Genomic DNA, 22506 nt, shown 5'->3' with positions numbered 1-22506 from the left:
AGTAATAGGTAAAGAATACAATAAAGTTACATGTACTTTTGTGTTTTAAAGACTGAAGGAATAAGAATTAACTTTCATTACATATAATAACTGTTTATTAATTATCTAATTAGGAATAATGAGATTATTAATGTCAATACGATGTGAAGCTTCCAGTACGAAGTCTTGGGAGCAGCTCCTCGTATTGCCAGGCAATTTAGGCCAGAATGTCGGATGTAGTACCCCACTTGGTTTGGAAGGCGGCAGTCTGTATCTACAAATATAACATAAAATCTATTACATATTTAGTGTGCTGACTCTCTGTCATAATAGTATGACACAAAACATATTTTTCTTTAGTGTAATGTTTTATAATAATACTTGTTCACATTTAATATTTTAAAACGTATCAATATTTTGTGAAATTTATTAGTCATGTTATCCATGATGTACTAACATGTCTTTTAAATGTGAAATCGGGGATTTTAAGGGCTCAATGGCTCTGGGGATCAGCGGGCATATCGTTTTTTTAAAATAAATATTGAAATAATGTGCAAAATCTTCGATTTCATCTTTAGCAAATAAGAAAATGAGGAATTAAAGATCATTGTTAAATGATTGACATTTTCGACCACGCGACTAACGGCGCCGTGGCTTAGTTGGTTAAAGCGCCTGTCTAGTAAACAGGAGATCGGGGGTTCGAATCCCCCCGGGGCCTAGCTCATAAAGTGAGTGTTATTTTTTTCCCCTTTGTTTTACTTACTTGCACAGGTATTTGACGTTGAACGAACGCTCACTGTATAATGAGATGGCAAACAAAATTCTGGCGACTGACACGGAATAGTTAAATTGTATATAAATGTTTCTCGTTCAGCTAAAGTCTGGCAGGTATGAGATGTTTCAACACCACGGTATGTGCATATCAACAGTTCTCCTTGACCGTTGTTGCGAAACTAAAATAAATAAACAAAATAGTGAAAATTTGAAAACTTTTAAGAGACAGTTCAAGCCTCCACAATGAAAACAACACAGAGCGCTGTGGTAATGAATAGTTATATTTACAGCATATAGATGGCAGTATAACGAATAGCTACGATATTTTTATGGCTCTTTCACGAGTTATAATCGCTTATATTATTACTCTTAAAAGAGCGATTTAAAGATAGTATAATAATAACTAACGGTAAGAATAAAAACCTGGAGCTACCTGTACAGAAATGAGTGGCTGCAGTCTCAAATAGTAAGGATGTATACGGTAGCCTTTAGTGCGACTTGGCAACACGAAGTCCTCGTATTCAGTTTGTTCAAACGTGGTCCCGTTGAATGGACAATGCATTCCCATCAAAACGGTCGGAATTTCATTCTGAACTATATTCATATCGACCGCTTCTATTACATTGTGGACACTCGCAGAAGCTAACTGTAACAATATATTTTTTGTTAGAGCCGAGTCGGTATTATTTAGTTTTGTTTTTACAAGCTTTTATTTTTACCACTGTCCATGAACTCAAGATTCAATAAACTACTATGCCATTCGGTTTAGTATATATTTTATTACATAATAATTTGGTGTGTGTTATGTCATGTTATTATGTACAAACTATATTTAGAATACCTAACAAAATTGTAACTATAAATAAGTTCGGATCGTATACTTGTGCTACATGAGTTTATATGATAATCGGTTTCTTGCACGGTAGTTAATGCCCGTTATACATTATCGGCAACCGTACATTATTGGTTTTTTCTTGGAGCAAAAAAGTGAGCTTACCCACGTGCAAACTACGCAATGTACGCCTATTCGCGTCCATCCATTGCCGTTATACGAAACTCATGTCAATAACCTTTACACTCGATAGCAACAATAGAATACCTGCAAAAATAGCTCTGAATAGTCCAAATACACGTCGTTTATATTCTGAAAAACTGTCAAGTCTGTAGAGGCATAGATGAAGTAGACGTCGAAGAAGGAGGCTCGGAGGGACTTCATGAGAGTTTGTGATCTCTCCAGCTCTGCGGCGGAGGGCCGGTCGGCGGGGCTGAGCACGAGCACGGCGGCGGCGGACGCGGCGCATGCGGCGGCCGCGCGCAGCGACTTGTTGCGCTCCAGCTGCATCACTGCTGAGATTATGTTCGGCAGGTTTAGACGGTTGGGCCCTGGGAAGTAAGTAATTGATCAATTATAAAAAAATATATATTTATTTAGTTGAAACATAGTACAAAGTACGTGTTTAGTTAAGTTCACATTTTGTAATAGTTAACGTTTTTGCTTCTACTATATTATGTTGAAGCTAAATTATAATTAATTATGATATTCAATTGGCGATGAAGTTATAAGACAGTATTTGTTCTTACATCAACTAAAAATCTTTATGTAGTAAACAATAAATAACCAGATGGAAACGAGATATTAAGTATATTCCCTTACTTACACTCATCAGTAAAGTTGTGTATATGAGAAAAGACAGTAGTGAGATTATCCGCAGGCGGGACAATCCACTGCGCCGTGTTTCCGTGCATCAGGGCTAGAGTACTCCTTTGCATGTTGATCTCGAGAGCGTCTCCCATCCATCTAAAATGGTAAAATGTCTAAGAATCGCTACTATACCGTGTACCAAATTTCATAACAATCCGTCCAGTAGACTTCGCGTTCTTTCACGTGAAATCTACTGGACAACAAACATACGACACATACATCCTCACAAACTTTCGCATTAATAATATTAGTAGGATTCCTCACGGTTGAAGTTCGCAGTCATTACGTGGAACGAACCCGCGCAGCGATTTTCATGGTATTGTTAATGGAGCGGTTTCGATTTGCCATTGTCTTCTCTTTATTCTTATATTCCATTTTATATAAAACAATGAAAAAGTCAAGTTCTGATATTAAGTAGTGATATTAAACTAAAAATATTAACGCTTTGATGTAGGTACCTTACCAACAATGGCATCAACATGACTAATAAATAAAAAGCTTTTCTGTGAATAGTTAATAATAAAGCTATTAATTAGAATACAAACGACAAACGTATGTTGATAGGTCATATGTCTGTTACCATTTGATTTGATAGCCTTTAGTTGGCATAACGTTTTTACGATCGATAACACAAGTGCTACCATAAACCTTGAGCTGACTCAGAAATGGAAAATTCACCAAAATTTCCACGATGACTTATAAATAGCTACTCGCCATGACCGACTGCATCGTTAAATCAAGGACGCTCTAATCAGCACCTCGGAAACATTTTTAGTATGCGCATTAATTTTCCTTATAATTAAATATTTACATATGTACATATGAAGTTAGTGATCTAAAATGGTCGTGCTTATTGAATCAAGGGACGATAAATGTTGTAGTTGAACATCCCCTTATATAAGTACGTAGTTATGCTACATCTCGCTCGTGGCTTACATTTTATTGTATTGTACACATGTATGTAAGTGTTATTGTAACCACCATGAACATTATATAAAACTAACCTATTATTTAATTCTAATAATTATTGAATAAGTTATTTTCCATTCCATTTAATACTTCTTCCATAATTCATTCATTCATGCCGTTCTTCAGATAATTTTGATTAGTCGCGACCCCTGGCATTGTTCTTCTGAAAAAAAATTACACAAAATGTGCATTCTGAATACCTAGTCTTCTTCTTCGTGAATCTGACCATCACTTTCAAAAGTACTTTTTTAATTTTTTCGAGCTGTAGTTCCAGTGATTAGTTCAAAAAATGTTTTCATGTTAATGGAAAACGAGCTGCGCACCGGCGATTTGCTCCGAAAGTTCAATGATCGTGTAGATCAATAATAGAGGTATACATGAACTAAAACAAGGTCAGACAAATAAATATACACGAACTATGTCGTGCTGCTTCGGTTCGGTGATAATTTTTTGATCCTTTAGCTGCTTATGATACAAACAGAAATACTATATATATATATATATATATATATATATATATATATATATATATATGTTGCATTTTAGTATACACACTGAAGATTTGTTTGTTTGTTTGTAGGCACTAATTGTTGTCACAATTAGTGCTTTTCAATAATAAAAAGGCATGATTGGGGCAAATACACAACAAGAGAAAAATGTTTACATTTGTGATTCTGGTTACTTTCTGGACTATAGCAACTCGAAGCCAGAAGTAAACTTAAAAATAAACCCTTCAATGTTCGATTTCCTTTAGAGATTCGACTGTGATTTTAAGACCGGCTACGCATAGAAATACTGTTGTACCCAATCAGCAATCAAGGCTTTTTATCCCTTAGTCGCTTGGTACCATCAGGAGAGTTGCTATTCTTCTATAATAAATAAGCTTTCTTATATAAATGTCATACTCACGACATAAACTGCTCCACATCATATCCCTTCCAGGAGCTGTCGGTAACCACCACCAGGTCCATCACCGGGATGCTGTGGCTGGGCTCACATGCTTTATGGTACTTATTCAGGATGCTATCTGCAAACATATGTTTATCGTGGATTAGTCTTATCCACACAAAAGTCACGAAAGTTCGAATATGTTTTTATCACTCAATCACGCAACATTGGCTTGATAGATTTCAATGATATTTGGTACATCGCTAGAAATAACCTAGAATGGCACATACAATATATAAGGTAAGTTACTTTATATCGAACCTGAAAATTCTTATTAGGAGCGGGAGTTTCGGGATATAGGTCTTGTTGGTCCAGTATAGTAACTATAGTTTAAGTTAGATAATAAAATATTAATGTTATAATGATTAATAAAATACAGCATAGTTTTATGAAAGAGAAGAACATGCAATACCCAAATAGCAACTCGCATCGTTCGCGAAGATGACGCATTAAGTTCTCAATACTAAATTTGAATTTTTAATTTTTGGCATATTTTTACATATGACGCAAACTTTTACAATTTTTTTCATTAGATATAACGTTTCTTTTTTGTGTCACCTAGTCTAAGTATTGTTTTGTATCTATTGTAGTTAATAGTGGAAAATTTCACATTAAATGACGTGCCGCAAAAATATATTACTTCGATATTTTTACTCTTTGTAAATATTATTAAGGATTAGGTGCGTTTGGTATCTATGAATAACACAAAACTAGTTTAATTAAATTAAAACAATATTTTAATTGTTGATGAGCTTACATGCACATTGTCAAATATAAATTGTATAAAGATATAAATGTTTGGGTCTCCTTTACTTCTAAAGTAATACATGTAATTAATATTGGATGCAGAAACATTCGCAACGAATTTGATATTAACTGAAGCACTCACTGAGGTAGTTCTCAAACACGGTTGCCGCCGCTGCGCTAATCCTGTCAATTTCTTCAAAGGGGATGTAAACTGTGATCTGCCACAAAGATAATACGTGGGCTAACCTGAGAATAGAGAAAACAGCGTCATTCCTGGGTTTAATCTATGTACTTTATGTAATGGACGGTGAAGTTGTGTTCACACAATTGATTCATTACTTTTTGAAAGTTCACAATACCTGTACCCTGGTGGTCCCTCAAGACGAGACTCTAAGAGCATCTCTCTCACTCATCTGAGCGCTTTCCCGGTTTCTTCCTCAGTTGCATCGGTGTTCAAAGTATATTAAAGATACGTCTTGATTTGGAGATCGATGTGTTTCATCTTTTTGTAAAATTCCTTTCACAAAAAGATAGTTATGTGTCTTTTTTTGCGGATGAGTCGGTGCGATGAGTAGATTATTAATGTTAATGACCGTGTCAGTAAAACGACATCGATTTAATTATCATGAGTAAATTCCTTTTTTATGTGCCTTATAGAACCACCTTGCTATCTCAAGCTTGCTATTGTTTGTCAAGGCAAAAGCGGTTTTTAAATAAATAAACACCTAATTCGATGAGTGTGAGCATTAAAGAATTAAAATACCCCGATTCCAGATTGAGTAACATATCCGTGAGTATAGTGACATGCCATTAACGTAACGACTATAAGCTACGGTAAATACAAAATATTCATTTATTTTATTTAAAATGAAAAATCATGTAAACAAATCATTCAGCTATACCTGGAAGTCTGGGAAGCGAGATGAGTGGCATTAAATACATTTCTGAATAGTTTCCGTCGCTCGCACGCCTTTACGTTTGAATCAAAAGAAACCCCTTCATTTGAGTAGTACATCTCCATTATCTGAGACAACCTTAATGTACGCCTCTCCTCTAGCCATTCCGGCACGTAATTCGATAGGATTAAACCTGGAAGGAAATAAAACATATGCGTATTAGGAAGTTTAATAATGTTGCCCTCCGCTTCTGTCATTCTTCTGTATGTGATTTCCAAAAGACGTTTACGGATTTCGATAATTTTCGTTGTTGGATAAGAAATTAATTTCTTGAGGAACTTTATAAAAAAAAAAACACTAATTGTGGCTGTTTGTTAGTATCAATTAGTAATCAACCTGCTAACTTCTACATTTACTAACTTATCATTATTGAAGATTTAATAGAAAATCAATATTTTACTTAATATAACATGTATTATTGATTGAATGTATTATTGATTGTTGTTTGTTTCACATTGCTAAATGTTTAGCTATAGCTTCAGATTTAATGTTAAAGATCAGTTTTAATTTAAAAATTTAACCATTCATCGAAGGTTCTTAAATAAAAATTTAGTCATACTCCTAACATACAAATATCACGAATTAGGCATTTGGCTACCTACTCGAGTATTCGAACGCTCTTATAAATAATTTATAAACTTACGTATTTATGACACACTCCATTCTTTCAAAAATATGTAAAGAGGTAGCTAGAAAAGTACAATTAGATTGCGTAGTTGCTACGTGAATGAAGCCATGTCCACGTCATGTAAATGTTGAACATTATGCTAATTAATTACAATAAAAAAAAGGAATGCAAAAATTCCAAATTCCGACATGAATGGCAGTGAAACTACATGAAGTATTTATAAGTTACAACTTACTGTCGAAGGTAAACTTAGAAACTACTGAACTGATTTCTTTCACCAGTAGGAATATACATTCAAAAATAAAAATTATTGAGTGAGTGTTCAAACCTAGGGTAATTTTTGTTCCAACATTCACACTCGAAATCCTTCCATGGTACAGAAAAACTTATATAATCGCTATTTAGTCTTCTCTCTTCCTAAAATTTAAGAGCTAGAACACGCAATGACTTTCTTTGAATTGAGCCCTTTCCTCAAATGTTATTTTCATCATCATTATAAACAGCCATATGTTCCTACTGTGGGGCACAGGCCTTCCTTGGGTAAGAAGTATGGGACATGGCCATGACTCTGGCTCATATCGATTGCCCATATTCTTTATTACTGATTGATTGATTTAGTGACTCCTATTTACCATCGATCCCGGCTAAGATTTCCGCGTCAGTGAACTGCCAGTCTACAAAAGTGGCGTTTTGTGGCAAGATGTAATGGTCTCTAGGCAACAGTGTGTCGTTCCATCGGTTGTTGGAGCCGATCACCAGTAGCGACGACGCCCCGAACCGAGGGCCCTGGTTGATCACTACTTCGGCTAAGTCTCCTGAAAATTTGTAAATACATTAGTTATTTTATAGCTTTTATCCGTTTCAATTATTTATACACCTACAATGAAACTGTCTATATAAAATTAATAGGGCGCTATGTCCATGACAATTGTATATGGTATTGCAAAAGCGATAACAGCAGTGATTCGTTAAGATAAGTTTTAGTTATACTTTTTTATATATAGAACGTCTGAATCTCATGTTCCACCAAAACAATTTTATGATTTATACTTATTTAATTTAGTTACACGAAAAGGGGTTTCTTTCGCAGACATGGCTCTATAGTTGCTGACAACAACAACGTGGTCGATATGATACCGATATTTCCCACGAAGTTATTTCGTGACGCGTACTTTAGGAATACATATATTAACGTCCGCTTTAAAAAAGCAACGGTTGTCTCTATTGAGACAAAGCTCCGCGATATGATGCGGAGCGAATATGTATATCAAATTATTAAATGTGACATATACGAGTATGTCCATGTTAAATAAAGATTTTTTAGGACACATGCATATTCATCCTAAAATATGACATTCTCATATCGCGTCGCTTTATACCAATAAGGGCAACCAGTAAGAAACAAAAAGTACCTGCTAGAGTCGCCGCCCAAATATTATTAATTTCAGCTTCAGGTATTACAGTGCGTTCATTGCCAGGGAGTGTCTCTGAAATTACATGCATAAATATCTATTAATTTACTCATACATTACATGTATAATATCTTCTCATTGTTGTCTTCCTTCATAGAAGTGAGAATTTAAAATTTACACGATTTTTCAAACGTAATTAGAATAATTTGGCTTATTGCTAGCTTACTCATATATTTTTCTCGTACAATTACTGAAAATTTGAATGTGGGAAATTGAAGCAAATCAGATTAACATATTAGATTTATTTGGGGAGCTAGAATTGATTATTTTTTTGCCTAAATGGAAAAGTACAGCTCAAAAAATTAATGTGGAATTGAAGAAGCAGTGTTCGTGGCAATGCATACTGGCTTGTAGGCTACGAATGGAAAAGTTTGGTCGCAAAATATATATTTAGTATTTTTCAAAAAATATCGCGACAGAGACTTTCTTTTGAAATAAGAAATAAAATTAAGATTGTAATATTTTTTTCTTATTTGGATACATAATAAAGTAAAATTACTAACCAAAATAATGAAATTATTATCTTACTCTGTAACATTAATAAATGATTTTTCTTATATAAAAAAAAATTGTGAAAGAGATTGATTATTTGTTACAAACCCATTTACTAACAAAATAAATACATAGAATTACATTGTGTCACAGAGTAACAAAAAGGCAGCACAATCGTAATACAGCTACCTACTGTATTACTATTGTGAGACAGAGACATTCCGCGAATGAGCCAATGAAGTCAGCCATAAGAAGACAGAGAAACTTATTGAACACCAATTTATATGTACTCATGTTTTTGATAAATTAATATTTATTTATTTCTATTACCTATGTCCTCAAGCCACTCTTGCTTGGCGGAGGTCATCAAAGGCTCAGCAATGCCGGCGCTGAAGACATCCTGGTTCAGAATCTCGGTGACGCTCACGCTCTGCGGCTCCAGCGAGGCCGCCACGGCAGCCACCACCGTCCCCACTGCCACGGGACCCCATCTCGTCTGAATCACGCCATCTTCGATTGGACAGCGGCTGTGAATCCTGAAAATATGTCACCTTATGATAGTCAATGGAACAACATACGTTGACCTATTAACAAGCAATGGTGGGTAATCACCCTGTGTCTGGGTAAATACTCAGTTACTCACTTATTTTCGAAATGGGCGAATCTGAGTTTAATGAGGAGAATGTATTCAGGATTTTATACGTTCTCTTTTTCTTGTCTACTTTGTAAAAGTGAACAATGGCAAGTATTATTTATTATACGTACTGTGACACCGGTGTGAGATCTTCTGTGACCAAATGTAGATCTCACATAACTTGACAACTAAGGTTATCTAATGGCGATTGATTATCGTTTAATAACCTGGGCGTAGCTGGCTCTCTCTTTAGTTATGCGCAAGCCCAAAATCCGCTTCATTCGCATGAGTTACGTCATTCTTAGATTTCAGGCCATTGGCACAACCTCAGACATCATATAAAACAATATCATAACTTTACCAATTGTTTGTGTGACTGCGGGCAGTAAAATACCCAATATTTGTTAAATTAATACTCACCTACGAGAATTCTGAGTAGCCATTGTGTCAGTGGTCTGAACTGAAATTGGGCACACCACATTCTCATCCCCCCTCTCCCATCGTCGTACTGTGGAACTCAGCATCTTATGTATCATACATTTCTCATCCAGCGCCAGAATCTCGTCAATGGTAAGAAGGTCTTGACTCGGTAGGAATAGATCCATAAGGATCTTGTACTTGTGGAACTGGAAGGACGATGCTCTGAACGGTAGCACGAACTCTGTTTCTATGGCTTCACTTGATTCTTCTATGCCATCAAGACGTAGACTGTAAAAAACATACATGGGTCATATTTACAAAAAAAGAGATACCTATATACCTAAATATTAAATTCATCTCTTTAAAAAACATATAATGAATAAATATTTTTCTCAATTATTTTTCTTTTAGCTGAGTAGTTCAAACCTCGGAAGGTAATTCGTTTTCCTTGGATAAACAGTTACATATACAGACCTCCTAAGTAGGGACGTGGCCAATAATCTGGTGTCTAATTTCGAATCAAGTTCCACTTTCTTTAAAAGAGACAGGAATACGTCCAGCCTCCGGGGAGCCCGCAGGGGCGGCCCGCCCGCCCTGTAGCATGCCACCAAGTGTTCCGGGATACTTGGTAACACAACACTGTATGTGACTAAAAATACATGCCATTATGTAACCATAAATATTACACTTTTATTTTCTGTTCAGCAGCAAAAAAAATTATCTAAAGAAAAAAAAAAGAAATAAAAACCCTCCATTATTTTATTTTCTAAAAAAGTATTTAGTGTAGTGATAACTTAATTCAAGGGAAAAACACCAAAATAGGTAAGTAAGTACCTAGGATAATGTAAGGTGGCAAAAACAATATAAAAAATCAACAATTAAATTTCATTAATTTGCTACTTCGTTTTCACTTTACTATTTGTAGATGCACAAATATGTCAGCGGAGGATGCATCTACATGTTTAATTAAGACTACCTATATAACAAAACATTATACTCACAGTAAACGCACGACAAAAGCAAAACTATGTATTTCATGATTTTTTAATTCACATCATTAATCCGTTGCTATTGTCCTGAAACTCATCGCATACTACTATCTCAAATGATCGTCATATCTCACCTGATAAGATAACAAACGGTGAGCCATTGTGAGCACACAAAATGTAAATCATAATTTTAGGGAAGGGCAATAATTACAAACTTTTATTAAAATAAATTTATTTTAGCAATTAAAATTGCTTGTTTTACAATAAAACTACCTACCTATTTATTAATGCCAAAATAAATTCGCGGTGATATATCTTAATGGCAAATGATAAATAAATGGCTCTGTAAGACACAAGACAAGTAAACCTAGCAGAATAATTTCATTAATATCGCAGTAAAAACAAAAAATATCATGTATGGAGCTTTTAATCACATTGACATGGGGCTGTTTGGCACGTTATTATAACATTGAAATAAAATCTTTTCCTTTTGTACTAAAAGTTAATCTGCAAAATATAAAACATTTTTAGTGTTAAAATTTTTTCTGCCATTTAATTTTGAGTCATGTGTTGATCGACATAAAAATACTTATCACAAATTTAATATTAATAATTCATGTACATGAATTATTAATATTTCATGTACATGAATTATTAATATTATAATTTAATATAATAACTAAATTATAAATTATATTGAACACAACCAAACACACTTGTGAATATACTATAACAATTATAATACTTAGTAAATGCAAAAAATATATACCCAAATTAAAGAACACACTATTTTATAAATATTTGCACACATTGCCATAGACGCTACTTTGGTAGGATTATGGATGAAAGATTAATATAAAGATTATGATAATATACAGCTATCCCATAATAGTAATGTGAGTACTTGGATCATAAATATCCCTTAAGTTTTATTCAGTACAGATATGAGGTTATATATCAAAGTATTTCCATATTTGTTCGACTATTTATACCTTAACCAGATTTGTGTAGATTGTGTATATGAATAACTAACTTTGTTATAACTATGAAATGTTAAAAGAGGTTGTTAGTAACCCAGTAGGGAAGGACATCTAGTCTAGCCACTTCTGAATTAATACAGAAATTTAGAGACAACCACTACTAGGCTCAAAATACAGCTTGAAACATTTTTGTATTCTTTTCTTGTAACAGGAATGTAATTTTAGAGGAAAATGCAGAGTTCGCCATGTTTACATTAAAATTTTGCCGGTAGTGTATATCTAGCATAAAATATAATAAAAAGATACTTTGTTAGACATTCAGTTGAGATTTTAAACATTCAGAATTTTCTTAAATGGTCATACATGATGTTTATATGCATATAAACAATTTATACACATATATAATGGATAATGGAGTGGAATGATGGAATACTATGCCCTTAATTTGTAAAGTTTTTGAGATGATTTTTGATAAGACGATTTAAGCATAACAAAGACACATATTTTGAAAATCTTCTGTCCATAAATATTTGCGGGGTACAAAGTAGAATATTGACTAGTTGTAAACCATTTTTTTAAATCTATAATGTCTCTGTAATCGTTGTTCATTACTACAGGGATATCTTTTAAATATATAACCAAGACATCTGAATGTCAATTAAAGTAGTTTGACTGACCTACAATGTCATAGTCTATCGTAAAACTAATTTTGCAGGTTTACCATCCACCTGTCGTGATGACCCGTGCTTTAAAGTGAACTCTCTCTTTATATATGCAAAGAGCAAATCAGTGATAAGGAAAATTTGAGCTGTGGCAAAAGAGAGGGTTACTCCAAAGAAGAAGTTGGCATTTGCAGATCCTGAGTATATCCAAAGATGCCATACTGTAGGTCCAAGGGCAGAGTTGATTATAAAAGCACTCCCCACAATGAACTTCTGTTGCATAACTGGAATAGAGTAGATTGAGATATCAATAAAAAAAACTATTTTACATAATTTTACACTCAAAGATAATCAAGAAGTTTTAAAATACCTTATACCATTGCTTCAGGTATATTGGAAATGTTCTTAGATTATAGCATAGTACTACAAAATATTATTTCTATAACAGAACTGCACTGTTGTTTAATTACTACTGTATAAAAAGTAATTAATAAGTACTGGCCGCTAAACTTCTGTAGTATTTTAAAAGAAAATGAAAGAACTGTCATTTTGATTCTGAATGTCATAATTTTTATGGATTCTTTGGTTATTATCTTATTCATTAATTTTATGTGAATTACAATAATATTTCTATTTTACACTAACCAAGTTTTGTTTGATTTAATCCCAGCAATAACCATTGATACAACTACTGATATTGGCTTGTTTATATAATAGGTAGTTTATGATCTTTAGATAGTTGAAAATCTGACTCAATGCTTGTGAAAATTATTTAATTTCAATTATAATTATTACAAGGCCCAGTATATATATAGTATATTTAATGATAATTCCCAATTAAGACTCATACTTACAAGAAAACAAGTGCTTCCACATTGGTAATAGTGCCATATAGAAACCAACATCTCCAATGCAAGGGTAAGAGCGGAATATCGTGGAGAGAGCTATGAGAACCGTTGCTAATAGAATGGGTTCGTTCTTAAACCTCAATGTGAGTGGTACCACATACAACGCCAGTGCATTGATTTGAAATGCACAGACAAACAGCAAACGAAAATGCTCAAACATTTCTGTGAAGAAATACCAGAAGAGTCCAATATTGGGTTTCAAATCCGGAACAGTTAATCTGAAAAAGCAATAAATTCCATGTATTGATATTATGATATCATGAGATTATGAAATATACATATTTAGGGAACTTTACTGCTATAATGCCAAAAGAAATAGAAAAATATATTTTGATCATAGTGGTCCAATATTCTCAATAAACAAGTAAATAATAAGTTTTTATAAATAAAAGTAAAACTACTTACATGAATCCATAAGTATTGTAAACATAACTGTAGGAACCATTCATTATGTGTGCAGAAATGTAAATCAAGAAACCCCAAAATAGTACAAATACTAAGAGGGTTCTAATGTAGGAGCACTTTTTGCAGCCACTGTTAATATCTGCCAGCAAAATAGATATGGGTACAATAAGTAGCAAAGGGTACAGTGCCTGGTGTGTGGCAAGTGCAATGAATGCACATGACATAATTCTATACCCACTACATGCACTCCACAATGATGCTGCCACCAGCAAATTCTGTACAACAGTTGTAGTCATTCCAGCACAGTTCAGCACTGAATAAGGATTAAACAAATACACAGATAACACATACTCTGATGCTTCTCTCAACTGTGAGTCAGTCAATAGCATTGGCTTCGATTCATTAGCCACATAAAGCAAACTTTTCTCTTGTGATTCTTTGAAAAGGCGTATAAATGCTTTAGAAGTTCGGTATAAACAATGTGCTGTTAGTAGGTCCAGTATTGTGAATAGCGCCGGCAGTATGAAGGGTACTTTCTTCATTAAAAAATGGAATAGCACAAGCATGATTGGCGATTCATGAAATGAATCTCCTTCATAAGGATTGATATTTCGATCATATAGATACACTCCCTCAATTAACCTTTTCCATGAGTTTAGAGGAGTCGCTATTTCCACTCTGTTTGCTATAGTTTGCCAGTAATCGATGTGAATGAGCCAATATCTAACTAAACCCGCAATTAAATATTTTAAAATTACAGCCATTATTTTGGTAAAATGTTTTTAAAATCTGTAATAAAATTATCTTCAAAACACTTTTTCAATTCATGTTTTTTTCCAAACCAAACCAACACAAAACCGTAACTGATAGCCAATGTCATTGTCAATATGACAACGACAGCAAAAATATATTATGACTGTGACACTACCTATTATTTTTTTAATTATATGCCTATGGAAGGCGAGCTAAGACGCAACTTTGTGGTCTGTCGGTAGAAGGTCGCCAGTGGATTACTGCAAACCACAATCTTGTTGACCGGCGAGCCTTGTTATATGTTTTGATTACAGATATTAGAATCAATTTCGTACTGTGTCATTTGGCTCGGTAGTCAAGCATTACATAGATCATGACGATCGGACTAACCGCAAAACCTGTGGTTCTTATAAACCGAATGTATTTATTTTTTGTACCTACTAGTGTGTAAGTATGATATGCGTCCAGCCCGACTACAAACTTATTTGGCTCTGAGTTGAGTGTTAGCCGTACCTGAAAAACCCTACGCAAAACCCTATGTTCTGTACCAGTAAAATTTCGAATTCTAACCCATTGTTTTTTCCTTATCCTTACAATTATTTTGTTGTTAAGTACATATGCAAGATGATTCCTTTTTCTCGTTATGATACCCGACGAAGAAAACTGTACAGGTACTACTAAGGTACGTACGTACGTGGAAAATAAATGAATTTTTACTTTTTTTCATACTTCATTTATTTAATTTGACAACGTAGTGAAATATTCGCTTCATTTCAAACAATATACGACCAAATATTACATGTTAAAGTAATTTGTAACTGTTACAATTTAGTACTTGTTCCTTAATTTATATGACATTAATATCGAATTTCATTTAATCTTCTCTGGGCCGTTATATTTAGTAACGTTCAATAAATTTTCATACAGTCTTATTCATAAACAAATCACAATCTTTTAGATATAATTTATTTAATTAAGTCTATTTGCACTTGTTTTTTCACTATCAGAGAAAGATAGGGACAAAACATGTGTAACAGCGTAATTCGATACTAGCACACTCTATAGCAGGTATACCCAGCAAAAACCATAGAATGTGCCAACTGTTGCAGCAGGCTGTAGAAGTCAATCAAGGGAAAGAGCAAAAAACTAGAGATGCTTGTCATAAGCAACCTATCACTATCTCTATACCTGAATACCAATCCCACTATCCTAATAGCTAAATGTTATCTTTTGAATTTCGTGACTCTTGGCTGTATCTAAGGAATAAAAACAATAATATTTTTTGTGTTTCTTTTACTATGCCGACACTGATAAACATGTTTTGCCCCATATCCCTCTTTCTTTAACACTTGTATGTCTATGTAGAAATCTATAGGTTACTTATGTATAATGGTAAGATTTTAATTCATATTTGATTTTAAGGACACTTTCTTAACCTAAGTACGAAATTGATATAAAAAGTTTCATAGAAATCAATAATATAATTTCTATATAATACATAAGTACTTACTTACTACATGTTAATATCACAGCAAAATATTATTTTCCGTACCACTTAAATAATGCTAAACTAAGCTAACCACATCGTAATAGACTTTAAAATCAAGTAGAGACCATTCAAGAACAGATAGGTCACATTGTTTGCAGCGACAGTAGCGCTACCTGCCGGACATTTTTCTTCGTTTAAATATGAAGATTTGGTAGAAGACTTTCCTTCGATTCAGTATAGGGCTTCGGAAATGTTAGAGATGATCTAATAGACTGCCACTGACAAAAGCAAATGATTATATTAGATTATTATTATTATTTTAAATGATTATCTACATATATTCAGGCATTAGCAGGAAATAGCTGATCGTAGGGTACTTTCAAAAATATCTTGTTAGCCACGCGAATACCTATTTTATTCCAGTTGTCTTGCGCAAAGGGCAGGAACTCTCTGTACAATGCTCTCCAATTGCTGTTTGAAAATCGATTTCCCAAATTTGCTGAAATTTATTAAATACAAAATCAATATTCAGAATGTTACATAATACAAATAGGGAAAAAAACATGTTTAACTGGAGTGCGATTTGTCATCCAACATATCCTTGTTTCTAAGACGATCTAGCGAGATGTTTGTAAATTGATTTTCAATAAAATTTGTGAGATGTCTATTTAAATGATGTAAAATATAAATAATATGATACAAATTCACGTGAAATGTAACACCATTTTTAAAAACGAATATCGTGATATGACAGTCGCTCGCCAGTCGGTCGACTCGGTCTAGCTGTAGGAATCCGAGCTGACCTAGTTTTATTACCCGGTCAGGCGTGAAGAGGCATTTCGCTTCTGTTTTGTTCCAGGGTTAAACCTAGCTATAGCCCCTCCATTCCAGCTACTACAATACAAGTACTACTGTATATGTACTACTTATTTATGAAGAATCTAAACCCAGCAGGACAACTGCACAACTATTATATATATTCGATATTTCGATGATATTTAGATATTTCGCATATCTGCCATTTGGAACAATTTGCAGGTATATAAACAAGACTATTTATTGATATGCGAAGTAATTTACAACGATGTTGTGGAGTAAACAATATATAAATTGTTTTAGTACCTACGTGTTTCATGACCGTAAATGTTATATGCGACTTCCATAGATTTAGACATCACTAGCGGCCTGACCCGACTTCGCTCGAATAAAATAAAAATAAATTATACACCTAAACTTACCTCAGAAATCAGTCCACTATCACTATTGGTGAAAGCCGTACAAAAATCCCCGTCCTGTAGTTTTTGAGTTATATGTATATCACGAACAGCGAACGCGGCAGAGGACTTTGTTTTCTTTCCCGTGGGAAATTCGAGAGAAAAAGTACCTTATGTGTTATTCCAGGTTATATTCTACCCGTGTACCAAATTTAATAACAATCGGTCCAGTAGATTTTGCGTAAAAGAGTAACAAACATACCTACAAACATACATCCTCACAAACTTTCGCATTTATAATATTAGTAGGACAATGATTTTCTAGCCGGGGCTAGGGAAAACTTTATTTTTTATTTACTCACTTCTATCACACAAATATTTAAAACAGGAAAAGCTTATAATGTATGTAGGTAAAGAAAATGTTACCCACTCAGTTCCCTCGTCTCCGGGTTGTTGTTAGTAAGATATGATTCAATGTTCCCAACGTCTGGCCTCATGTAGAATGAATTGATTCTAACGTAAGTCTTGTCGTCCCTCGTCTCTGGTATTCCGTCTAATTTCCAAGTAAATACTAAATCAGCTGAAAACAGATATTAAGGTTAGCAATTAGTTTATACCTAAAAATTATAGAACGAATAAATTTCGACGTAGTTAAAAATGCGCTACTTTGGTAAAGCTCTGTTGGATTATAATTTACTAGCAGCCCGTCCCAACTTCGCTCGAGTAAAAGCACGGGTAAAACGATAATAAATCTTTTTTTAGAAATCACCCTAAACAGGTAATCAGATTTAATTCAAAATAATTGAAGTTCAGGATTCGAACCATCAACAGTCAACGTGAATTCAATTGTGTTTACCGCTGAGCTGTCTGCTCATACCTTTAGTTGACGAAATTTTGAATGGGAATTCAAAATTTCGTCATGGGAATTCAAATTTTGAATGGGAATTCAAAATTTCGTCAACTAAAGTGCCCTCCTATATTTAACTACCCTAAAGGTCAAATTTTAAGAAATCCTGAAACACGGGTTTCATTATTTTTGTTGCATAGCATTTATGCCTATTTTCAAGGAGATCAGTAAAGATTTTCGTTATTTTTCAAACTTTACCCCCAATTTTTATCTCTTTGGGGTCGAATACTACACTTACACTTACGTAATAACCTAAAGCTACTGCTCAAATTTCGCGTCTATAACTTCTATGGTTTAGGCTGGGCATTGATTTGTAAAAAACTCTTGTTCCAATATATATATAGATATGTTATGAAAAATCCTGAATAATGTAAAGAAAATATCTGCAAGTATTAAGATGTGTTAGTAACTAAGGTTGTTCTTAAACCATAGCCGCGATTTACATCATCCATGAAACGATATGGAAAAGAAACATTATTTGATTAAAACTAACGTGAGAAAAATATATAATTAACGATATTTTCATCAGGTCACTCAGATGATTTGCCACGGGTCGAGTCGCACCTGTTTTTAAAATGGTCTATAGACTGAAACTATAGTCGTAATTTCCATTCATAATAAACTTACACATAGTAGCATTAAAAGTGCCATGTGCATTAATGCGCAGCGAGTTGTACCGGCCCTCTCCTTCATACTGCCCCGTGACGAACACCTTCGGCGATGTCATGTCGATCTCCATGTGGAACCGGTCTTCATCTGCACGGAGTCTGATATATGATGGAAGATTTCAGTAACTCGACAGGAAAATAAAATAAATTCAAACAAAAAAAAATACAGATATTATGAATATTCAAGTATGTATTTGACTTAAACATAAACTAGATGCTATGCCTGAATTATTACTATGAACTACACTGAAAAAATACTGTACTTAATACAAAAGCAACAGAACCGGTCTAATTATGGTACAAAAATATAAATAATAATTAAATGGCTTGACTTTAATGATCGTAACCTTACTTCCCGTAATTTTAAATCTTAATTGGATAAAATTAACTACTATTTTATGTGGCAATTTTCTGTAGTGCATGACTTGGAATCTTACATCATGACTCCATGACTTGTATTACCTACACTACAACCTTTTTCTGCTTAGTTTCATAGAAGCAACTTGCATTATATAATTTTCGTATTTAGTCAAATAGTAAACGATTTAGCAATATTAAAAAAAATGTTTTACATTTTTTTGCAAGAGTTATAACGTGCCTGCGGTAATTACGTCAGAAATATTCTTATCTATGATGGTAATCAGAAGGTTCAAGAACTAAGCTATGACTACTCCAATCTGAGCAATATACGGGGTCAACCACTATCTCGTCCTTATTAAGGAAAATCTTTACTAGAATCGGACTAGAATTTATTAAAACTGAATGGAAATAAAGAGGTTAAGGGAAAATTGTGTCATTGTATGCAATGATTGTCCGTGCAAAAAACAGGTTAACTCGCGCACCGAGGTTTCCCGTAAAACTCAGAGTACTGAACTCTATACACATTAATTTTCAATAGGTTTTCAGAAGATTCTAAAAATACAAAACAAATATCGAAGATAAGATATAATTACCGGACCGGACCGGAGAAAGTGATGTAAAGAAAACTAGAGATTTGCAAGGATTTAAACTACTGTCGCCGCATGAAATAGTGTGTGACGATAATGAAATGTGTAATGTACATAGTTTATGTAAACTCATGAGTAGATAGATAAACTTACCTAGTATCATGCACTTTAGCTCCTCTCAAACCGTACACGAATATGTCTTTCATAGACATTTTAGCAATAATCTGAAAATACAATGTCCTTATTGCGGTTAATGTATGTGAAACACTATCTGTACTTACTACTACTTACTTTAATAAATCTGACGAGCATTTATATGCACGTTTGTCTGAACGCGCTAATCTCTTAAACTACTAATACGATTTGAAGAAATATTTTCATGGATATAATAATAAGACATTCTGTAGATGTTCTTATTTAAAATACTAGCTGTGCCTCGTGGTTTCGCTCACATGGGAAATCCGTTAGAGATGCCGAATTACAGATTATTTTTCATCGTTTTGCATCATAAATATTATAACAATGTGCAATCTGGGGTCTGTGGTGTGTCGGGTGCCTTCCAGTGTCTTATCTAATGACGGAAAAAGCCGTTTAAAAAAACGCAGCTGGTTGAACCCGATAATGTAATGATCAATGCACCCGTGTGTCATGCAATGTTTTTCATCACAAATGAAGGACAGAAAACGTATATCCGCAGTATTCACATAGGCACACTATTGAGGAGGTATACCAACCTGATTATTCTTATACTCGACCCGCAGTTCTTTCTGATGATAGGGGTCTACTGCTGGCACCCCCAAATCCTCAATGCCATTCGCTAAGGCTTCCAGTCCATCTTGCACGGCTTCTACCAGACAATCATTTACATCCACAGAGTTTCTGTCGCACACCTTTAGATATTTCTCTGGAAAATTAGAAAATTTTGCTTGTGAAAATCCTTCTTGTAATTTATGGGCTTTGCTTGAACACAAATCTAAAACTCAAAATAGATCCTAGGGCTTTTAAGACTAAAAATAAGGTACCTATATGACTATTTCAAAAATTCTACCATTATGAAGTAACTTTTTCAAGCGAGTCGAATACAGATAATTGTTTATAACAACATTAGCAGTGGATCACAGCAGTTTATTTAAAAACAAACTAACAAACAATACTAAAATAGACACGAAAATCACGATGTGAAGTACAAAATATAAATAACACATACCTATATCAACGCGGGCACAACAACTAGACAGCAAAATGGATAAATATATTGTTATTATTTGTTTCATTTTCTAAAAATTATTTCACAAGAAAACGAGTTATATAGAGTAAGTCGTTAGGTGATGTGCCAGTTGAGAGAACTGCTGGGAGAGACTCGGCGTGCGATTGCATAAACTCGGCTCTCAACTCAATGTCGGCGACGCCGCCACACTTCGATGGAATACATAATAGAAGGACCAGTCATAGAAGGAGAACCGGTCGTTTACGCTGCCTATAATAACAATTGACATTTATAAACTAAGCGCACTACTATGTAGACTATTGTTTAATATATTTGCCCCGGGAACGGAACCAAATTTAGTAAAATCTATGTAAAGAAAGATTAAAAACTGTAGCCTCAGATTTTCGATGAATTATGCAGAGGTTTAAACTATCTTTCATAGTTCAATTGAAAAAAACATAAACACAAATTGTAGTTTCACATTTGAATGTGAATTTAATAAAAATCTTAGACTAAGAAGCCTAAGGTTTTACGCAACACGTAAAAGTGGCAGAAGTAAAAATACACGTGAATATTTTTGAAAATGGTAGAAAATAGGACAAGCAGAGGGATCAGCTTCCTATAAGGATTCACATATTTTTGAAATTGTACTTTTCTAATATTTGGGATACCTGTCTGATTTTCCGTTTGCTTTGCGAAGGTTACTGTTTAATCGCCAATATTAAAATTGAATATTTATATCTAGTTTTAGAACGCGCTATCGTGTGTCGCTCAAGAAATTATATAGTGCTTTAAAATATGTAAAGTTCTTTTGGCTTAACTTTTGATCACTACACGGTTGTCACAATTCTGAAGTTTATATTTCTGTTGGACCTCACGTGTATTTTTGACAATCAGTCGATTGTTCAATTACTTCTGACTAATCCAACAATTTTCAGGCTATAGAAATAAGCAAATACAACAAAACTACTCTATCGATCTAGGTAAATATCCTTGTATACGTGATTTAGCAAAGATTTCTAATAAAAAAATTGCAGGGGGCAAATATAAAATACTAACTGTGTAACAGTAACGTACATTTATTTTTTTTGTATTCTAAGAACTAAATAAATGTTTATTTATTTAGTTCTTAGAGTACAAAAAAAACTATAACTAAACTACTATATATAACTAAACTATATATAACTAAACTATACTATAACTAAATTATGTAAAATTTTTTTTTTTTAATTTTATTCCACAGACATGTTTATGTCTGTGGAATAAAATAAAAAATAAAAAATTTTACATAATTTAAAATTTAGGTGTTTTGCTAAACTTTTACAACTTTTACGGAACTTACGTCGACACCTCAATTACCTACGTTTTCAAATAAATTCTACTAAACATCTGGCAACAGGTAAATAATGTTAATTGATAACGTCCAAACGTATATTTTATTCATGGAGGACATAGGGAGAGCTTGTTCTATGGTAGAGCTCGTTGAAATCTTTTGTTTGAAAGGAAATAAGAAATAAATACGTTTGGCTTAGGTAGACCATGTCCTATATATCCATAACCTACCATTAAATGATTTATTTTAATATTTTGTAATCTGTAATAACTATAATTGCCACACCACATTTACTTGCAGACGGCCAAAAAAGTAAAATGTTC

At 33.7% G+C, this 22506-nt stretch overlaps 3 protein-coding genes and 1 non-coding gene across 5 annotated transcripts; 1 reads left to right on the top strand and 3 right to left on the bottom strand.

Moving 5' to 3' along the window:
- Nucleotides 1-77: 77 nt before the first annotated feature.
- On the bottom strand, nucleotides 78-10813 carry LOC128676451 (uncharacterized). Its single transcript, XM_053756569.1, has 14 exons — nucleotides 10723-10813; nucleotides 10196-10370; nucleotides 9722-10009; nucleotides 8998-9203; nucleotides 8116-8190; nucleotides 7336-7518; nucleotides 6022-6208; nucleotides 5262-5365; nucleotides 4334-4451; nucleotides 2412-2551; nucleotides 1853-2136; nucleotides 1187-1399; nucleotides 743-932; nucleotides 78-253 (listed from the first exon to the last, which is right to left on the bottom strand). The coding sequence occupies exons 1-14, from the start codon at nucleotides 10757-10759 to the stop codon at nucleotides 102-104; spliced, it is 2352 nt and encodes a 783-aa protein (XP_053612544.1). The 5' UTR covers nucleotides 10760-10813; the 3' UTR covers nucleotides 78-101.
- TRNAT-AGU (transfer RNA threonine (anticodon AGU)) lies at nucleotides 624-697 on the top strand. The gene has a single exon. It is a non-coding gene; the product is annotated as a tRNA-Thr (tRNA).
- Nucleotides 2818-21054, bottom strand: LOC128676464 (protein takeout). Of its 2 annotated transcripts, XM_053756593.1 has the most exons (7): nucleotides 20851-21054; nucleotides 20378-20547; nucleotides 19797-19867; nucleotides 18656-18795; nucleotides 17552-17701; nucleotides 16230-16406; nucleotides 2818-2834 (listed from the first exon to the last, which is right to left on the bottom strand). In XM_053756593.1, exons 1-6 carry the CDS (start codon nucleotides 20915-20917, stop codon nucleotides 16249-16251), a joined length of 756 nt encoding a protein of 251 aa, XP_053612568.1. In that variant the 5' UTR covers nucleotides 20918-21054; the 3' UTR covers nucleotides 2818-2834; nucleotides 16230-16248. The 2 variants fall into 2 exon arrangements, with proteins under 2 accessions (XP_053612568.1, XP_053612577.1); XM_053756602.2 differs by lacking the exon at nucleotides 2818-2834 and having other exon boundaries at nucleotides 15129-16406.
- Nucleotides 10926-14538, bottom strand: PIG-U (Phosphatidylinositol glycan anchor biosynthesis class U). The gene is made up of 3 exons (XM_053756581.2): nucleotides 13666-14538; nucleotides 13207-13478; nucleotides 10926-12636 (listed from the first exon to the last, which is right to left on the bottom strand). Exons 1-3 carry the CDS (start codon nucleotides 14427-14429, stop codon nucleotides 12383-12385), a joined length of 1290 nt encoding a protein of 429 aa, XP_053612556.1. The 5' UTR covers nucleotides 14430-14538; the 3' UTR covers nucleotides 10926-12382.
- Nucleotides 21055-22506: the final 1452 nt, after the last annotated feature.

Source organism: Plodia interpunctella, chromosome 2 (genome assembly GCF_027563975.2).
Source record: "Plodia interpunctella isolate USDA-ARS_2022_Savannah chromosome 2, ilPloInte3.2, whole genome shotgun sequence".
NCBI lineage: Eukaryota > Metazoa > Arthropoda > Insecta > Lepidoptera > Pyralidae > Plodia > Plodia interpunctella.
This window is presented reverse-complemented; position numbering and strand designations above follow the sequence as displayed.

Bases quoted from the DNA above. Each gene is read 5' to 3' on its own strand.
- LOC128676451 (XM_053756569.1), bottom strand. From the start codon at position 10,759: ATGAAATACATAGTTTTGCTTTTGTCGTGCGTTTACT. The intron at 10,010-10,195 runs GTCTGTATATGT...TGTTTTTTACAG, and splicing joins GCCACGTCCCTACTTAGGAG to TCTACGTCTTGATGGCATAG. The intron at 7,519-8,115 runs GTACTTTTTGTT...ACAAATTTTCAG, and splicing joins TTGGGCGGCGACTCTAGCAG to GAGACTTAGCCGAAGTAGTG.
- PIG-U (XM_053756581.2), bottom strand. From the start codon at position 14,429: ATGGCTGTAATTTTAAAATATTTAATTGCGGGTTTAGTTAGATATTGG. The intron at 13,479-13,665 runs GTAAGTAGTTTT...TTGCTTTTTCAG, and splicing joins TACAATACTTATGGATTCAT to ATTAACTGTTCCGGATTTGA. The intron at 12,637-13,206 runs GTAAGTATGAGT...ACTCTATTCCAG, and splicing joins GTGGAAGCACTTGTTTTCTT to TTATGCAACAGAAGTTCATT.
- LOC128676464 (XM_053756593.1), bottom strand. From the start codon at position 20,917: ATGAAACAAATAATAACAATATATTTATCCATTTTGCTGTCTAGTTGT. The intron at 19,868-20,377 runs GTTGGTATACCT...TTGTATTTTCAG, and splicing joins TCGAGTATAAGAATAATCAG to ATTATTGCTAAAATGTCTAT. The intron at 17,702-18,655 runs GTAAGTTTATTA...ATCTGTTTTCAG, and splicing joins CACTTTTAATGCTACTATGT to CTGATTTAGTATTTACTTGG.